This window comes from Rhamphochromis longiceps, linkage group LG19 (assembly GCF_057381845.1).
Source record: "Rhamphochromis longiceps isolate RC_006_pf linkage group LG19, R_longiceps_female_GT1.1, whole genome shotgun sequence".
NCBI lineage: Eukaryota > Metazoa > Chordata > Actinopteri > Cichliformes > Cichlidae > Rhamphochromis > Rhamphochromis longiceps.
This window is the reverse complement of record NC_140575.1, coordinates 23,142,112-23,161,484: the sequence shown is the minus strand read 5'-3', so window position 1 is coordinate 23,161,484 and position 19,373 is coordinate 23,142,112. Positions and strand designations below refer to the sequence as shown.

Here is a 19,373-nt window from a genome sequence, read left to right as displayed (position 1 = left end):
TTATAAGGGTGGAGCTCCATGTAACAGGATCTCAACATGAAGGGAAATGCGGGCTCATTGAGACTCTCTAATGAGAGGGGGAACCTGATCAGATTCAGATGGGGTGCCCCGAGCGCACAGCCCCCCTACAGAAAGTGCCGCCCGACACCCTTTGTTACCTCCAAGTGAGCTGAGAACAGCCCATGAACCATGTAACTAGGTGGTTTCCAGGTTAATGAAAAGCTGTAACTCCGGTCCCACTGTCTCTCTCGGCTAGAGTGATGACTGCCCTCCCCTTCCCATGTCGTATCACCCCCCCCCCCCCCCCTTCTTCACCTCCACATTCCTGCCCATGTCCATGACGGGAGTATCAGGGTCAAGGGCAATTAACTTTGCTTTGTGCGAAGTATGCTTTATTTATATCTGAGGCTTTTTATTATCCAGAGGAGTGCACAATATAAGAAAAGTCAAAACCTCTGAGTGGTATATTTTAAATTAAATTATCTGAAATTGTATGACAATTAACAGAAATGTGCATTATATTACCAAAAGGGCAATTCACACTAAATTCACTTTGCAGTTAAGAATTTTTTTTATCAAGACATAACCTCTACTGATTCATTTGCTGCACAAAAATATAAAATGCTGTCTTGTGCCCAAGAAACTGTATGTTTAACTCTCTTTTAACGATGAAAGCGGTTGTAAGTCAAACTGATGGCAGGTGGGCTCAGCAGGAGTCCCTCAGATGTAAGATAGGTGTACTTGTTAGCAAAGGTGAGTAACAGGAGTCATGGCTTGACTGGTCAGTAAACACACCACAGAGAGTTAAAGTGCAGCAACAAAGGCAAAAATACACACTGTGAGTCATCTGACAAGACTTTTACTTTTGCCCATATTTAAAGCAATGTCGAATGTGCTTTAATGAAATGCTGGCTATCATTACTCAAAAGTGCTTTAATAGATATGTAGAGCTATTACATTGTCTAGCTATTTCTTTATCTACCAAATCAGTCATCTTGGACGAGTAAAAGCTGCCAAATGGTCCGTGACATTACATTTTGTTGATTCATAACAGCAGTATTTGGCTACTGGTGGAGAAGCAAACTGCTGATGTTAGTCCTAAATCTGCAGTTCGCTCCCCCCGTCCCTGTGAAAGAGGAGAAAGCCAAATCCTCATTCGCAATACAGGTAAACATCAACTCCACGGCAGGTACACATTAGGGCGGGTTTACTACAAAAGAAAGAAAAAGGGAGAAAGAAAAAAAGGAAGAAAAAAAAGCTCCTTTGATTCTGTGTTGGTGGAAAAAAGTAAATTTACACCAGTTGCTGTTCAATTTGGACCGGTGGACAATAAAGCAGGAGCCAGTGCCTAATAAGAGCCATGCCTGAGAGAGAGAGGGAGAGACACAGAGAGCGAGAGAAACCCAGTGGAGGTGTGTCTGCGTCTCGGCTCCAAGGTTCCTGCTAATAGATTTCAGCTCCCTCAGTTTCCCAATTAGCTGGTATGTAATGCTTGGTTTATGAATTCATGTGTAGATACTAAGTGTTAGAACATGTGTGAACATGTACAGTGTGAATGCATATTTACACATACATGGCATTGTATGTGTACGGCAAAGATACAAGCTGTGTGTGTAATTATCACGCCAAATAAACAGCAACTACCTGTTGTTTATAAATTCATATACTGATTATAGTGGTGATTTAAATTAATTTTTAAAAATCCCCTATTTAAGACAGAAAGGAATCAGATTACACTGACCAATTCCCAGCCAAAATCTGCCTATCAACGTCAACACATGGCGACACAAACAGAAAACAAACAGATAAACCTGTCCAGTTTTAGTGCAGCTTTTACCACTTTTTAAGGAAGAGCATTACAAAGCAAATAGTGAGTGCACTTTTAACCCTGACCCTGTGTGAGGATGGACAGGCAGCGCTCAAGACTTACCTGTAATAAACCCCAATAGCTTCCACACATGACCATAAATCACACGGTATGCCTTCAAAGTATCGAATATCGACTAATACAACACCGCTCACCCCTGGCTTTTATCCCCCGTGCTTCCTTTTCTGTGTTCTGGTGGTGGCACTGCCTTTAAAGTGCAACCATCTCACTTTTTTAAAAGGCACGCCGAGCAATTTATTTACCAAGAAACTGCAGCCGTAAATGACAGAAAAAGCTGCACAATTTACGGACAAGTAGTGAATGGGGGTAGGGGGGCCCAGAACGAAGCCAGGGGTCTTGGCTGGGCCTGTGAAAGCCTATAAAGCTTTAGTAGTAGCCCACGACCTGTTTATGGCTGGCTGAGACGCTGTGGTGTGAGGCTCCTGATCACTCTGCAGCTCGTGACTGCTGCCGCTCTTGCATAACACACAAACAGGAGATGGTAACGGAAACAAGGCATTAAAACACTGCAAACAGATTCGGTGACATGGGCTTTATTCTGCAAGTCTCAGAAAGAAAAGGTCTGGGCCTTTTTTTTAAATAAGGTAACGAGGCAAAAAAAAGAAGAGTGACTTAAAAACAGAAAACATCTAACCTTAACATTGTGTGAGGAATAAATGGGTAAATGATGCATTTCATTTTCCACAAAACGTCTGAGGCTCTTGGCATTTGTCTTGGCCTGCTTAAATGTGGATTGCAGAACTGGCTTGGCATGCTGAGCTGGGGGACCTGGTATGCTCGGAACTTCACAGCATAGACGCAAATGCCCACCAAGAAGATTCAAGGCAGATGTGGACTGAAATGGCGTCCTTGTAAGTAGCCATTTGGTAAAGGTATTGCAGGAATTTTTTATTTTGAAAATGTGGCTCACCTCGTCTTCACCACATCGAGGGGATGCATCAAGCAGATCTCTACCAGACCTAAAAAAAGTAAAAAAAAAAAAAAAAAAAAAAGAACAGTCAAGATTAGTCACTTTAAAAAGAATAGGTAATTCGGTCTCTATTTTCCTTGCTTTCGTTTTTGTTCACTGCACTGATGACTGCTTACGAATGAAGATAAATGAAAAGCATTTTTTATCAGTCACTGGATGATTTCCAACGGTTTCAAGATTGTATTTCTGCAAATGCACTCCTTCTGCGTTCTGCACAGACTGTTTACCAGCATGAAACCAAAGCTTGCTCAAACATGACTGGTCAATACAACTGGACTACAAACAGAAACCAGACATTTCTGATGGTTAAGACAGCATTAAGTATGTTGAAGAAAGATTCATTGGCAGCATACGTTTGTCAGAAATGAGAGTAATTGAAAATTATGAGTTTGAGTCTCTATAGTTTCAAGTTGGCTTTCCAAATGCTCAGCAATTGCTACTTAGTCTAAACTGAGCATATTTAGGTTTGGCACAGTCAACCCATGCACACAATTTTTTTTTAGAGATTTTAGTAAAACATAACTAAATGTGAATAAAATAATAAATAATCTACAAACAGTGATAACGTGACAAACGTTTATCAGTCTATTTTTTTGTTATGACTTTTTTGTCAGTCTTCTGTTTTTGTAAATCACATCAGTGCTGTGAGCCAATCAAATCTTCCACATAGATCATGTGAACTTGTAGATGTATGCGAAATCTCTGTGACCATCAGATAGCAACACAGTGTGTGTGACAGTCACCCTGTAAACAATCTGATAAGAAGCTTGTTTAACGTCTAACTGGGGAAAAACAGTGAATGTTCGTTCATGTGATATGTTTCGCTTTCATTTTAAACCCATTTAAATTGGAAAGTTCTGTAAAAATTACATTTTTTCATGTTTCTACCAAATGGTTTTGAGGTGCAACCCATGCAAGTCCAAGCAACTTTACATAAGAACCTCATCAGCACTCTGATTATCACTCTGCCTTTTGGAAACAGCAGCTACTTCAGTAATTCTCAGTTTTTTATGCATTGGTCTGAATGAGAGATCCGGCAAGACTTCTTTTTCTGTCCAAAAACCCTCTGAGTGCTGAAGCCACCGACTATATCACCCGTGCAAACCCAGTACATCAGCAATATGCCAGCAGAATCAATGCAGCCGGGTGATCATTGAAAGGCTCTGAGGTTTCACACACATGCTAACTATGTGCATCTGTGTTGAAAAGCCACTGCTTTGGCACGGAGGCTCTCTGACTCAATCAGGATTTTTTTTTTTGAACTGGCGATTCTCACTGCATCCCTTTACTGGGGCTCTGAGGGCTTCCCTTGCAGATTCCACTGTGTGTGTACACAGCTGCTGTGCAATATGGGGCCTTTCTAATTTGCTCAATTAAACATATTGTCTATAAAAGCGTGTGTCTTCTGGGGTTTTTCCAGGGAAGTAATTATCAAGTGAAATACCACAGTAAAAATTACTTTGTCTACAGTTGCATCTTAATGTACGAATGGGAGAACTAAGAAGCACTGAACCAAGTTGCCAGTGGCAGAGAGTCAAACAAAATTCCATCTGTTACGGCTCAGTTGACCTGACTTTGGTTCTTAATGACACTGCGCTGGAGAGGTAAATGCAACCGTCCATTGGACAGATTGTTTTCTGTCTTCTCTATTAATAGGCCTGATGTGAAGACGAGGCACGTCAAATCTTTCAACGGGTAATCAGATTACATGATGAAACCAAACCTGCCTGTTTGCTCGATCAGCCTGTGCACTTTCTGGGAAGTGACTGAACATGCTCAAGGTGATTGTATTTTATTGTTCAGCACTTTGGTCAGCCTTGGTTGTTTTTAAATGTGCTTTATAAATAAACTTGACTTGACTTGACTAGAGGAGGAAGTGCAAAGGGGAAAAAGAGACAACTTCTTCAAACAGTGGACACTTGTGAGGAAGGCAAACAAAGATAAAGACATACAACTCTCCCCAACTCATTGTGAGCCTCTGTGTGATCTAAGTTAAAAGTAAAGCAGGAGTCGCATGTAAAATAGGTCCAACACCACGCCATAGTCAGCAGAGCAGGATTGCTCCCGCATTAAGTGTAATGGAGGGAAAATGCAAAACGTATTTTCGTGAATTGATGTGGAAATGAAATATGAGTTAGCCATTACTACTTGTATCATAACAAAAGGTGCTACTACATTTTTATGGCTAAATAAAAGCCCGTGTCTCTAGGTTGTAGAATGAGCAGAGATTAAAACAAACCCGAAATTACACTGAAAACAACAGAGCAGAAAATCTATTAGTAATCTATTATTTACATTCTTTTAAAACCATGGAATACATTTTGCATCTGTGCGTATCTAAATAGAGAAAAAGACGAAGATGCTTCTTTTGGCCGTTGACTTATTCACAAGAAGTCGACACAGCAGGCGGCTCGGCACATTTCATTTGGCAGATTTTCCCCCACATGCTGTTCCTGATGCAACCCCACAGGAGATGTGTGTCTCCTCCAAAGGGACGTGTAAACCATTACACTATGGTGTGACTATCTGTGCACATCTGAATACTTTACTAAAATGATTACTTTAGTTTTTCAACCTCAGATTACAGGAAATCTGTCATCCAGTTTCCCATACATGGATTAAATGTAACCCTAGACTAACAGAAAAATCTAATCCCTACTGAAAAACAACTTTTGATTTAGGACTAGGTTTAATCTATGTATGGGAAACTGGGCCTAAAGGATACATAATTATAACCAAACCAGTATAAGTAGATACTCTTTACCAACTGACAGGTCTGCCACAGTATGCAATTTAGGTACAGCAATTCATGAGGTGTGTTTCACTTCTCAGGGTATCATTATGTAAGTCTAAGTGCATTATGGACCACAGCGTGTCAGTTAGCAATGTATGCTGCTTTGTTCCTCCAAGATGGCAGTTGCAAAACGATTAAGTGATGACAAGCACTAATGCAAAACTCAGCTGTGTTTGTCTGAGTATTTGTCTAACACCCTTGCAAACAGGACATCTGAAGAAGAGTTGATGGCAGATGAACTGACAGGCTGTGTGGACTTGAAGAAAAAAAATAAAGTTTGTGGCCATAATCCTAAACTGACCTCTACATGACATCTCACTCACACAGCAGTTTATTTATAAGACACTCCATAGTGATTTCCAGCAGTGCTGAAAAATCGATTCATTTGTATTAGAAATCAATTTTATATTAGCACATATAATCACACTGAAGTTTTCTATTTGTCAAAAAACCTGTAAACAGCAGCTACAGTAGTTGTATGCAACCAATTTGTGATTATTTTGATAACATATTTGCATTTTGGGAAAACTAGGTGGAATAAAAACAGAACAATGATGTGGCGTGTCCTCTCACTCAAAGTACAAAGAATACACTGCGAGAAAGGGCACAGCAATTACATAAGTGATGACAGGTCCACAAAAGATGCAAGTTGTTGCTGCAATAAATTCTGATTTATAGAGACTATTTTCAGAGAAGCAATTAATTCCAAACAATTATGTTAGACAGCTCATTTTTTTCCTGCTAATGTCCAATGGAAACACTTCATCAAACTGTCTCTGTGTAAAAAACCAAGTATGTAATTTCCTCGACATTCTCACACCGCTGTGCCCCAGTGTATCCTGCCTTTCTGTTCCAACTGCCAGTGCAAAATGCTTTTTAATCATACAGTGCGGCCATAGTGAACCCACACACTCTCGAGAGCACTTCACACTCAACAGTCTCTGATGCAGTCACCGAGCATGCTGAGGACGCACTAAAGGGATGATACTACTGAACTTTTCTTATATTTAGCCAGAGTTTGGCTGCAACTCTTTCTGCAATTGCTTCCCTCCTCCAGCTGCAAGGAGGAGCCTAATATTACAGTGACCCACCATCTGGTTGATGTTTATGGCTTTGCCATGCATCAGTGAGTTGCATATTAGAAAATTCCATTATTTAAAGGTTCTTTTATTTCTGATACACAATAGTACTGACAGCACATTGCAGACACACATACACACGCGGAGGCGCACGCGCTAATGGCAAAGGAGTGTCTGGAGCGCAGCCATTTAGAGACACTTAAATATACGCCGCCACACTTGTATTTCAGACACATGCATTCAAGGCTAAGATGCAGTGTGAAGGTGAACTGAGCAGTGGAAACAAAAGAGCTGGGCACAACATTAGGTGAATTTTATGCCCATCGCCAATGCAGAGTGGTGAAAAAGAGCTTTTATTTTGGCTCTCACATTCACCACATGTCTGAAAAACAATGAGGATCGGTGTTAAAAACTGCTGCATCACACCACAGTCAATCTTTTTTTTCCTACACAGTGCAGTGACTCTTTGGAGCAGAACCAACAAGTAGCTTCACTGGTAACACGGGTATTCAGACATTCCAGGTCGTCTGATAACTTGTCCAAAGAAAGAAGATCATACATCACACAGATGAGATGATTATCTTCATTGGTTTTGGCATGGGAATGCATACAGTTTGCTCCCACGCAAAAGTGAGAAAGAACAACAATAGCGCACCAGGGAATGATTGCTCAATGGGTGCAGGTGTCATCCATCTTGCCAAGACACACATTGAATGACTGTAATTCCCAGCAACCACAAGGAGAAGGTCACTGCTTGGAAGCAAGATTTTCCTTGTTTAATTGGCTAATACTTGAAAGACAAACTAGCTGGTTATTTCTCATGCTTACTTGACCCAATGAATGCTATAATCTCAAACAATGGCTTAAACACTACTTTCTTAACAATATTTATAATATATTAATTATTTAAATTTAATAATAACTTATTTTAATTAATTCTATAAAATACTGACACTTTGAAAGTTGTAAAGATGTCAAAATTATGTACACTTTGTTAGTGAAATATCATGAAGAGCACGAAGAGATTAAAAAAAAGGTGACAGATAAACAGCTTAGTGAATTTTTTTCTAATGCATTTTAAAACCGATCCAACATTGCTAATTGTTTTCCAAAACCAACGTATTACTTGGTTCATTGAGAGCCAGAGCAGAAAATCGCAGCTTGCTCTGTGGTTTCAAGGCGTGACAAGAAGCATGAGTGTCATAATGACAAAGCGTCACCTTGCAGGCCGACTCGAGTTTTAACAAGGGCACCTGACTGAACCTGCAGGAAATATCTCATGCCTCCATGTCCTCCATTAATACCTTTCAAAACACATCGGACCTGGAATGCTAAACAAACCCTGCAAGGTGTTGCTCCACTGCAGTCACAAAGCTAACATGATATCCATCAGCAGCGAGGCTGGGCACGCTGATTTAGAAAATCAACTTAATTTTAAGCTCTTTTAAAGCAGAAAGAAGGGACAAAGGGACAAATGAAAGAAGAATGTTTTTGCGATCAGATAAATTAAAAAATGCAGCGGTAGAGATGATGAACTCATGGGAATCACCAGATAAGTAAGTCACGGTTTATTTTGGCTGCATCTTCACTTTCGTGCTATTTAACAAAACAAAACCCAATACACACACACACACACGCACACGCACACACACACACACACACACACATATATACGTATATATGTGAAAAATAAAATAAAAAAAACAAGACAAATCGAGGAAGTGCATGATATAAATGTGACATAAAAGTGCCCAAATAACATGGGGTCTCCCTGTTTCGGTCAAGCCATTAAACTTTAGTTACTACCAAGTAAGGCAAACCATAGTACTGAAATACAGCCCTTGAGCCAAAGGTGTTTTCACAGAAAACAGCTGGTGTAATGGTTCCAAACTGATCACATTAAAACTGAAATGGAGTATAAACCATTTTCACCCAATCATAGCACAAGCTATCTGTCATAAGTGTATAATGATGCCACGGGGAGAAAGTGAAATGCCTTTCTAGAAAATAAACCTGTATATTACAGATAATTAAAAAGAGAGGTAACTAAAGTAGCCAAAAAGCATTTCTTCATTATCTAAAGGAATGATGAATAAGGAATCTTAGTGACTTTTTCTTCTAGGAATGGGTCATCTAAATCATATATGGAGAAACTTACTGCATATGAATTTATTTATTTAAAAGAAAGCTTAGTACATGTGGAAAAAGAAAGCCGAGAGAGTGAGCCTGAGAGAAAGACAGAGAGAGATAGACAGGGCTATTATGAGCTATTAATCACAAATATCACCAATCATGCTTCCTGTTGTGGGAGTGCAGAAGCTTCCCAGTTAAGTCCCCAAACACTCCCTAATTCTACACTTGAAAAAGCTCAAAGGGTGCTTAGAAAAACAAGCAGGGTCATCTCTAGTGACAGTGGGGGATTTTTTTTTTTTTTTACCCCCCGGGGGCTCTGACATGAAGTGCAGGCATTCACACTTTCTCTGGGTCTGAGATGTCTACTACATCATAAGGCACACACTGTGGATATTCTCACCAAAGTTAAGCCATTGAAGCTAAAATATTGGATCTAAAAGGTTCAGGATGTTAAAACTAGAATTAAGTCATTTCTCTCCTTTGTAAGACAAACAAACTGTTACATACATTTATAGACATAAAGTATCTTCCATGTTGCAGTGCGGTGGAATTAAAAAGGGCAAAACTGGGAATTACAATGCTTGTAAACACTTCAAATTACTTTTCAAATCTTTAAGAACACATTCAGAGTTTCACCATCCCAGATAATTTTTATGCAATTCCTCTTCTATGTTAAAATAAATAAGTTCTTAATAACAAATGACACATTTCCTGTCTCCTGCAGAGCCTTGGCATGCCCTGTTTGCAGGTCAGAAGCCATAAATGCACGAGTTGGCAAGAAGTGAGTGAAAAAAAAGAATCCTTTCCCTTCACCTTATACTGCCGCCTTTTTGTGTAACAGTTGAGCAATTTCCATCAAATCAAACAGCTCCTTATTTTATTTATTTATTTTTCTGTTTTCTGGCCTTAATAAATGGTAGGAGGAAACAAACAAAGATTGCATTTATCATGGAATATGCTGACTAGAATATTACATTTGTAAATGATATATTGGTTATTCCATAAGTGTGCTGTCTCCAGTTTAGATTTATCTTGGAAGTCATGGCATATTTCCCCCACTGGCTATGCACAGGGAAAGCATGACTCTGCCTCTGTCTGTCAAACTTGAGATGAACTCTGTGATATTGATGGAAGTGTAAAGGTGAGTCAGGTGCATGTGCAGCTGACTGGGTCAACCTGAGCTGTCTGCCCTGACAGACAAACGATAGATATCAGTGTCAGTGTGAGAGCCTGCATCCTTCATTACTGTCACTGGTTTCTTAAAACCTGTGGTGACATCTTTTCTTTTTTCTCTACATGGCCATCTGTAGGAAAAACAATACGATGCAAATAGCTACACCGTGAAGGCGGAAGTAGCTATCAGGCGGAGAAGAAAAGGGTACAAAATGGATGCAAAACCTGGTGTAACTGATGTTTGACAGGAAGTGCTCCGTGTCCTCTCAGGGTGATTTCTTTCATGAGGATTGCTTTTTAAGCAAATTTTCTCCAACTCCTGCAGGACACCTGTCACCATCTAAATAAACTCTGTAATCCTCTAACAAAGGTTAGAGGGTGTGAAGTATGGCTCTACAAATATGAGCGCAACATGCAACTATAAACCCTTCAGGAGGTTTGAGCTGCTACATTGTCCACAGGAAACCAGTTGTTCCCCAACCTGTGGGTTGTGACAGGTCACGAGATAAAACGCTCCAACAGCAGTACTAAAAAAATTAAAAACATTTGACTATGTTATACTTGTTTCTCATACCATTAAACATACATTATTTTATTCTTTGTTTGTTACATTTTTAACATACTGAGACTTTTATTTCCGTCAAAAAGGAGAGACAAGTAGCTGCCGGAAGTATAGATCAGTATTTGTAACACAAACTCAATTGAAAAATGACAATACAATTGACAACAGAGCCACTAACAACTACAGTTCCTCTTAAACTTAAAAGTTCCTGAGCAAATTTAAGATTCAAAAAAGCTGTTTTACGTATACAGATGATTCATACATGTCATTAAAAAAAATTAAAAGGCACAGTAAGTCAAATGTAAATGCACTGAATATTTTTATATGTAAAATATAAAATATGGTTAAATATAATCTCCAAACAAAGCTGTCATTTTATTAAAAATAAGCGGTAAGCGTAGCACGGGCAACATTGTTAATACGTTTCCTTGCTACTTCACTACGATCCTTAAAATCTGGGTATCAGTCATTGTACCATCTTGCTAAATTAAAGGAATGACGACAGAGGGGATATTTTATTATATATATATTATATACGTGTTTAGATTTTTCTAGGCAAAGAATTAGGTTTAATTCACGCAAATATTTAATAAAAGAAATACCGGGATTTGAACTTCCACCATTATGTATGACAGACACAAACGTCTTAAGGATATGTTTTTATTTCCGGAGGCTTTGCAGCCACCCATTTCATTCAACTGCCTCTACAAGCCCAGTGTAACATCTGCCAAATCAGCAGGTGAAAACCATGTAATTTTTAACTCAAATTATATGTCCGAGGCTCATCAAATGTTTTCGCTTGAAAACATTAATAATTATTTTCACATCTCTTTACACATCCACTTTGTGTACTTTCCCTAAAAATAACCTGCTGGTGCGAAACCTCAGATTAAGCCTACAGGTCAGATCTGGCCAGGAAACAAAGTGCATGCTTCTTGACTGTTGGTACCAGTTGATTTTATTACTATGTATTATAATATTATATATAAATTAATTTGTGACAATATTATTTAGACGTAAGACATGTCTTTAAAAAAAGGAACTACAGCATTAAGAGATTTCACTTTCACACCATCTACACAGAGCCTTGATAGAGAGAGATTACAGGTAACCAAAACAGTGCAAAAACATAAACAGCTCGTCCCCCTCCACAAACTCCTCTCTACCATCATGACTTCAGACAATAACAAAGAAACTGAGATGTTTATTTTCTGCATTAAGTTTATGCTACAGTGGATTTGCACACTGAAACTGATATAGCCCTGAAATGACTCTCTGGATCAAAATATTTGACTGCTGTTGTCAAATGTCCTCTGTTTTTAAAAACAACTCTTTCAGCCATTATGCAGGCTGGCATGTGTGTATACGAGGTGCTAAGCTTGTTTAGTGCACATTATGTCAGCCTTTAGACATTATTTTGTGGTCATCACCCCACATTGTTCTAGTCTGCACATGTTAAATAATTACACTATTACACAACTCTCCTCTGCCATGTAATGACACTGGAGAAGAAAATGAGCAGTAAGCACTGCTACCGAAGTGTTGAAGAGCAAATTGATTCTTAGCTTATACTTGTTCCCCTGGGGGTACCTCTGATGTTCTCATACGTTAGGTGGAATGACTTTTGAGTATTTTCTCTAATCTAAAAAGCCTGATATATAGACTGTCACTATAACAAATGGACTACGAGCTATGACAGGCCAGCTTCACAGTACACACTACACAATTACCAACTGTGCCGTGGGGAAGGAGTGAAAACTAGCTAGAAAGTAAGCAGAGAAATCAAAATATAAACCAAAACTTGTGACAGAAATTAAAATTAGGAGTATTTATGTGCAGGGTTTAAATCATTTCTTTGAACTGAATTATTTTAATGGCATCAGCTAATGAGAGCATGTTGACAGTGTGGAAAAAAGCGGAAATTAACTGGAAGGGCGCAGAACTGTGCGTGGATGGTGTACATTCATCTTAAGAAACAGCAAATATTGCATTTATTGAGTTAATCATTTAGAGAATAATTATCCTTGTTTGTTGATAAATGAAAAAAGTATTATTGCTGAACACAGTAACAAACTACATCCCTCATACCTGAGATGGCAACAATGGCTAGAAATAACGCTCTTTGTTAAAAGCATCTTTGGATATCAATGGCTTTCCTCAGTACTAGTCTTACAGCAGAGTAATTGTTCTCCATCACTGAAGATAAAACCTGACCCTTTGTTATATAAGACACACCTACACACACACCACATGAACTTCTGCTTTTACAAAAATTGTTGCATAATTTTCACCCTCCGGTATAATACCTTTAAAAAGCTGTACTCTCGCACACACTTCTCTGCTTTTGTCTGTTAGAAAACAACCCCTATCAAAGCCAATTGGCTTAACTGGCAGTTGTGCTTCATTTGCAGATAAGTGGGCAAAAGACATGAGTCACTAGTTTGGCACAAATTCGGTGGAATTACCAAGGATGATTGGATCAAAAATGTATGACACCAGACACCAATGACTGCACCTGAATCAACTTGTGCGCTGCCAATCAGATCGGCACTTCAACCATCTATGCAAAAGAGGAGCAGCTGCATCGGAAAGTTTCCTTAAAAGTGCAAATAAGGGAGAATTTCACTTGACTGCAATATATCAATTTAGCCAGTTACAAAGCTTAAAATTTTGTCACCTGCTCCACTGACTTTGGCCAGGAGCTAAAAATTATGCTGAGAAAATCTATATATAATGATATAGCTTAAATAGATCACTTCATGGCTGAATTTTGAGTAAGCGATGACAATAAAACACATTTAATTAGCAACAATTTTATAGTTGCATATATCTAGCTTCTTCTGCATGGCTTAATATTTACACCAAAAAAAGTTGGGTTAATAATATGACCACATATTTTGGGATTCAGAATATTTTTAACTCTATTAATGTTTGAAATGTCCTCACACATTTTCATACATATAAAAATACATATATAATAGTGAGTTCAAAGTCAGTTCATATGAAACTTTAGCTTGGTTAGTTGGACGCTCAAATGATAAGGCTTCAAGGTTATGCGATGTAAGACAAATAGGATTGAAACTACTGGGGTTTTGCTCTGATTTGAGATGCAAAGTGGCACCGAGGGGGTTTGCTAGGGCTGACTAGATGCAGTGGTGCTGGGAAAAACATCACGACTACTTCCTAGACGAGAATAAAAAAAGTCGCTGCTGACTACAATTTCACAGCTAAAATAACAACCTCTAGTATTTTTATGAAATTGTACAGATACACAGCACATGGGCCATTATGCCGAGTCTTTATATGCTGCTGAGTGATGTGGAGCAGAATGGTAAATGGGTAGTAAGTGGAGTTTTCACCACGTGCACTGCCAGCATTAACTTCACCGCCACGTCACCGCGTCGCTATAACATCACTTCTCTGGCTGTAACCTATAGTTCTTAGAAAATTCACGTTTTGTAAATAAAAATCACACCTCATCCCATCTTCAACCCCCAGAGGGGAGAGCTGTGTCATTACTGTCACCTAGTGGATGGATGTGAGACAGAGATGGAGTAATACACAAAGAGGTGAGAGAAAGAGAGAGGGGGGGGGGGGGGGGGGGGGGGGGGTGGAAAGCACATGTGGCCATTGACAAAAGATGACTCTGCCTGAGAGAAAGGAAAGCAGCTGTAGAGACCCTATTTAATGTATCAAGGAAATGGGAAATTAACCACCAGTAGTCTGTGTCACTGTAATAACTGTAAGATTTTAGTATCTGCTATACAGTTGTCATAGACAATCAATTTTTCTTTGTTTTTAAAAAAAAATGGAGACAGAACTGACCGCTCGGCCAAAACAAGCATAAATTCCCCCGGAAGCTCACCTTAGTCCATAAAAGCTGATAATAGAGCCAATAATTGGGAGGGAACACCAATAATGGACTTTTAGTGAGGCAGTAAATTCTTTAATTAGTTGTTAACACCTTGTGTCTATATGCTGAAGTCCCCCCGTTACAAGCTGCTGTCTACAGCGGGCTGGATGGACACTAAGGCTGAAGCCCAGTGACTCATCTTTTAAAAAAGAGAAGACCATCACTTTCAGTGTTATAAGGCTGTTGAGCACCTGTGTGCTATAATGGCAAGCTGCTGGGAGACGTATAAAGCTAGAAAAGCTACCATGTGCAAAGTTGTAACTTTGCAGCTCAGGATCTAGTTTGAGGTTGAAAATACAGCCAGTGCAGAAATCTTCTGCGGACCCAGGCTTCATGCCACCTGGAAGAAAGCGCATTTTGGCTGACATTTCGGGACGCATCATGGTAGGGACGTTCTCCAAACATACAATCTTTGTGGGCACTGGGTAAGGCTGCAAGGTAGATAAATGCAAATGATGCAGGGACTGAAAAACCAGCGGACATTCCTGAAGAGTGATACCATCTTTCAGGCAACAAACTATCCATGGTAGAAGTGATACAGTAGGAAAGAGAGTGAAAAGGCTCACGGGGTGGTCTGTCCTTTTTGTTCTGGGCTGCCTGAAAAGTATAAGGGGCAAAAAGAGAAGAGCTACAAGGCTGCTATAGGAGTAGAAGACTCGCTGCAGTAGCAAAGGGGAAGTACCCGCATGGTTCCCCTCTTGTCTTAAGCCGAGAGAGTTAAAGGCAGGAAGCCATTACCAAGTGTAAATGCACTCAGCCATCACTGCTTAAACACAGTCAAAATATGTTCCAGCACTTGAAAACAGTGGGAGGAGGTTGTTCTTGTTTAAATGTCTCTTTTATATATAAGACTCTCATACAAGACATCCAACTGAACAGCTTCACACATATAGTCAGCAAGCTTGCTGTGTCTCTTTCCAAACATTGCATAATGCAGCTCCAGATGCACGCTGGTGGTTTGAGCCTGATGAGAGACCGTGATTATATTACATACGACCATGGTTGGATGCAGTAATTATGCAATCAGGAGCAAAGCTTTGTGTTTTGTCTATGATTTATCAACATTATTTGAAACGGGGTAATAAATTGTCACAGGCGGGTGGACAGGCAGGCTTATTGGCTTAAAGCGTGACAGGTCGTCGCTGACAGCTTTTGTTTTGGCAGATGGCCCAGTGCCACGTCGCTAACCCAGCATCAGGGAAACTATACTTGGGCCTAATCACGATACAGGCCTTATCCTCAGCCTATCAGTGCTTTCAAGGTCACAGATATACAAATACGAGATGTAGAGATAGGGTACCAGATGCAGAGAGGCTTTGCAAGGGAGAAACTGGTTCTGTCATGTGCTGTGTGAACTGAAAGTGCTGGGAGTAAAAAAAAAAGAAAGAAAAAAAAAAGGTCAATTTAGGGAAATCCACCATAAACCAGAACAAACACAGCAGTATACCTGCAGTCTTAGACAGTTAAGTCAAGACTGCATACATGATCACATGCCACTCAGAGCTGGAAATGAGACTCCAGGCTCTCTAGATGTAGTCATTTAAGAGACAAACCGAGGCGCTGCTTCACTGACACTGAATGAGGGATCGACTTTTTGAATTGACTCAGTGTCCAAAGTGATGCAGAGAAAGGTCAAGCAAACATTCTCCGGGTCTCAGATTCATTGTCAATGGAGCAGATCCGCGTTTTGTCTCTCTGATGGCCTCCGATTATAGCATTGGCTCTTCGGTTTCTGGCTTTGTGAGAAACTTGCTGCTGAAGGAAACAGACAGAACCAAAGGTCACACATGTACTGAGCAGCATTTAGAAGGAGCCTCTTTAAATATATACTCCAGGAGTATCACATAATGCACATGCATGAAAATCACTGTCAAAAAAAAGAGCTTACATGTAAGCTAACATGCTTTAATTCAAAGCTGCACCGAGTTAATTTCACATGTGTGGATGCCAAATTGTTAATGAAATTCAGCAACACGCAAAGGACGAAATAGCTCCATCATCCTGTAATTGAGGGGTCAGGATCTCCTCGTTGGACAAACTCCAGCTGAACCGTGCACGCTTGTGGTGGTCGCTTTTATCCTGCCATTTGGCAGAAAAGCTGAAATAACTCCAAACTGTCAGCAGAGAATTATGAATGAGAGGTAGTGGGGGGGGGGGGGGTTTGTTGTTTTTTAAAAGGGGGGAGAAAGTCACACAGTAACCAGACTAACAATATTAAAAGGAGTTTTTCCCAAAACATAACATACACCGTTTAAAACCGATCCGTAAAATGAAATAAATCGCAAAAAGGAAAGTGCAACTGTTTTATTGAGTATTTTGGAGGATTTAAGTAAATTTAATTACAACGTAACTGAATCTTTAAAAAAAGTGAGATAAAACATCATAAATTTCAGTGACCATTTTTATTTTTGTGTCAAATGGAAACACAGTATTTTCTTTTGGATTTGGTTATGTAAAGGCTCATAAAACTAACAGATGACACCTTGGCTCCGATTCACGTCAATGTGTGAGGGCCGTTGTGTAGGCGCTAGTCAGGCCTTGGGACAGATCCTGACATGTCCTAAAAGGATCCATCAGTTTGCTTATGTTTAGCCATTACTGAAGCCAGTTTGGCAACAGCGCTCTAGCTGCATGGCCTGTGTACATTTGGAGCAAGAGTGAGCCGCTGCGGTGTGAGAGCAGCAAATGCTTTTTGGGCATCGACCTTGCTATGACAGATGCTAACGATGAACTCTTGACACTGGCTCAACGGGTTTATGTTCCACATGTGTGTCTCTGTTACTGTCTCTGGTTTCCAGAAGGCTGCCCTGACTGACTCACTGTGGACATGGGTATGCTGTGTATGTGCATATGTGTGTGTGTGTGTTGAGGCCAGGGTGAGATGAGAGGAGCAGCAGGATCTGTAGCTATCTGGGAGGTTGCGCATAATGACACACCGGGGACAGATTAGGTTCCTGTCCATCAGGGTTCCATCAGGAAGACTCTGATTTACAGCCATGCTGACCAGCCCGCTTGCCCTCCACCCAAAGCAAACATACACGAAAAACACCACTACCTCTGTGTGGAGGCAGCTGGTGGGCTCGCACACATGTTGCATTTGGCTACCTCACACTCCGGTCATTTTTTTTCTCTTTACTTTAATGTCAGCGTAGATTCCAATGCAGGACTGTGATGAAGCAAAAAGACAAGCTTAAAATCACAATTTGATGTGAAATTCTTTGAGTGTGTGCACACGTGTCTGACTAAGCATTCTACTTTAGGACTTACCTCCCCTGAACAGTGAAAGAAGGGAGATGGACAGATCCATTAAACAAGATGTCACCCCCAAACACAACAATGATTAATCACACGCTGCAAATTATAAGCACCTGTATGAATGGACGGCAAAGGTCTCTCCCACTGTCTGACTGCATGCTTTCACTCTCTCAGACAGACACCCCACCACCTCCACAAGCCCCTTCTTTTCTTGCTGACCCTCTGCACCCCCCTCCCAACCTCACTCATACCAACAGGAAGTCTGCGTGAAATGAAATAACTCACTGGGCACAGAAATGGCCATTTTAACTTTAACTCCCTATGATTTCTGACACTTAAATATTGTCTATTTTTTCCATCAAGGATACAGAAATTAAATTAAAAAATTAAATGCAAGAAAAAAACACAACGTGTAAAAAGAAAAAGGTAATTTTTTGTTCCTCTTCCAACAAGCTGAATTTGGTTTTTGAAGACTGTTCAAATATAGGTATTTGTTGTGCCTGAAAATGAATAAATAAATGAATGAAATGAATGAAAGACTGTGGCCCTCTGTGTAAAAATCACCTGAATTCATTATGCTAACAAGCTGGCCCTGCTGATGGGCACACTGGCTGATGTGAGGAAATGTGAGTTTGATTAATGTGGGCAAAATTGAGCTGTGCAGACTGCTCCCCAGCCCCAGTTAAAGGAGTCGCCTGCCATCAGGCTCAAAAGTCTGCGAGCTGCAGAGCGGCACTCCGACCAGAAGTCCTCCCAACACTTCACAGCAAATCTGCAGCAGACCTTACCTCTGTTGACACACAAAACAAAAGTGGCCCCTGCCTGGACCTGTGTTAATCTAACTGGCACACAGACCCCTAAATTAAAACCATATTTCTGATAGCTTACACAGTGAGAGAGATGTGCTTTGTGTTCTGCGTGCAACTGAGCAACACAGAGCCCCCAGGTACCTGCCTGTACAGTGCTTCTCTCCAAATGTTTACTTTGGATCAGACTGGCAGCCGAATGGTTGCAATTGACCCTCTACCAGGACGAGTTAGAGAGTGAACATGAGCCTTTTCCTTCTGGGAAAAAACATGGAGGAAAGCCACACACTCCTGAGCACACGCACACACAAATATGCATATCAACTAAATGAGTAAGTTAAATCTACAATCATTATAATAATACAAGAAAACAAACTTTAAGAATACATTGTTATGGCTGAGTCAATGCCTCACAAAGCCTTTTTGCTCAAAATAAAAGTGTGGACTAAAATTTCATAAATAAGTTGGAAAGAGGCCAGAAAATGAGAGCCGTCTAAAAACAACAACAACCAGAAAACCTTGCACACACACAAAGTCCACCTGCCACAGGTGTTAAAGCTCAGGCCTGTTGAGGCTCAGTGTGGTGGAGAAAATGGTGGCTGGCACACAGGATTGTGTCAGACACTGTCACCACCAAAAACATTCAATTCTACAGACTCCGAGACCTCCTTTGCCATTGGTCATCCACTCAAGAACAGAGAGAGGCTAGGATGTGATGAGGGTTGCACAGAGGAGGCTTGCTGGCCCCATAGACTAAATAAAACCTCTTAATCCTCATAAACTACTCCATATGAGTATTA

General features: G+C 40.2%; 1 protein-coding gene across 1 annotated transcript in view; it reads right to left on the bottom strand.

Annotated features, from left to right (window-relative positions):
* The window catches only part of slc25a21 (solute carrier family 25 member 21), an 83,719-nt gene that overhangs the window by 25,430 nt on the left and 38,916 nt on the right, over positions 1-19,373 (bottom strand). The window contains exon 3 of the mRNA XM_085392508.1: positions 2,799-2,847. Within this exon, the coding sequence (XP_085248634.1) occupies positions 2,799-2,847 (49 nt within the window). The remainder of the gene's footprint in view (positions 1-2,798; positions 2,848-19,373) is intronic.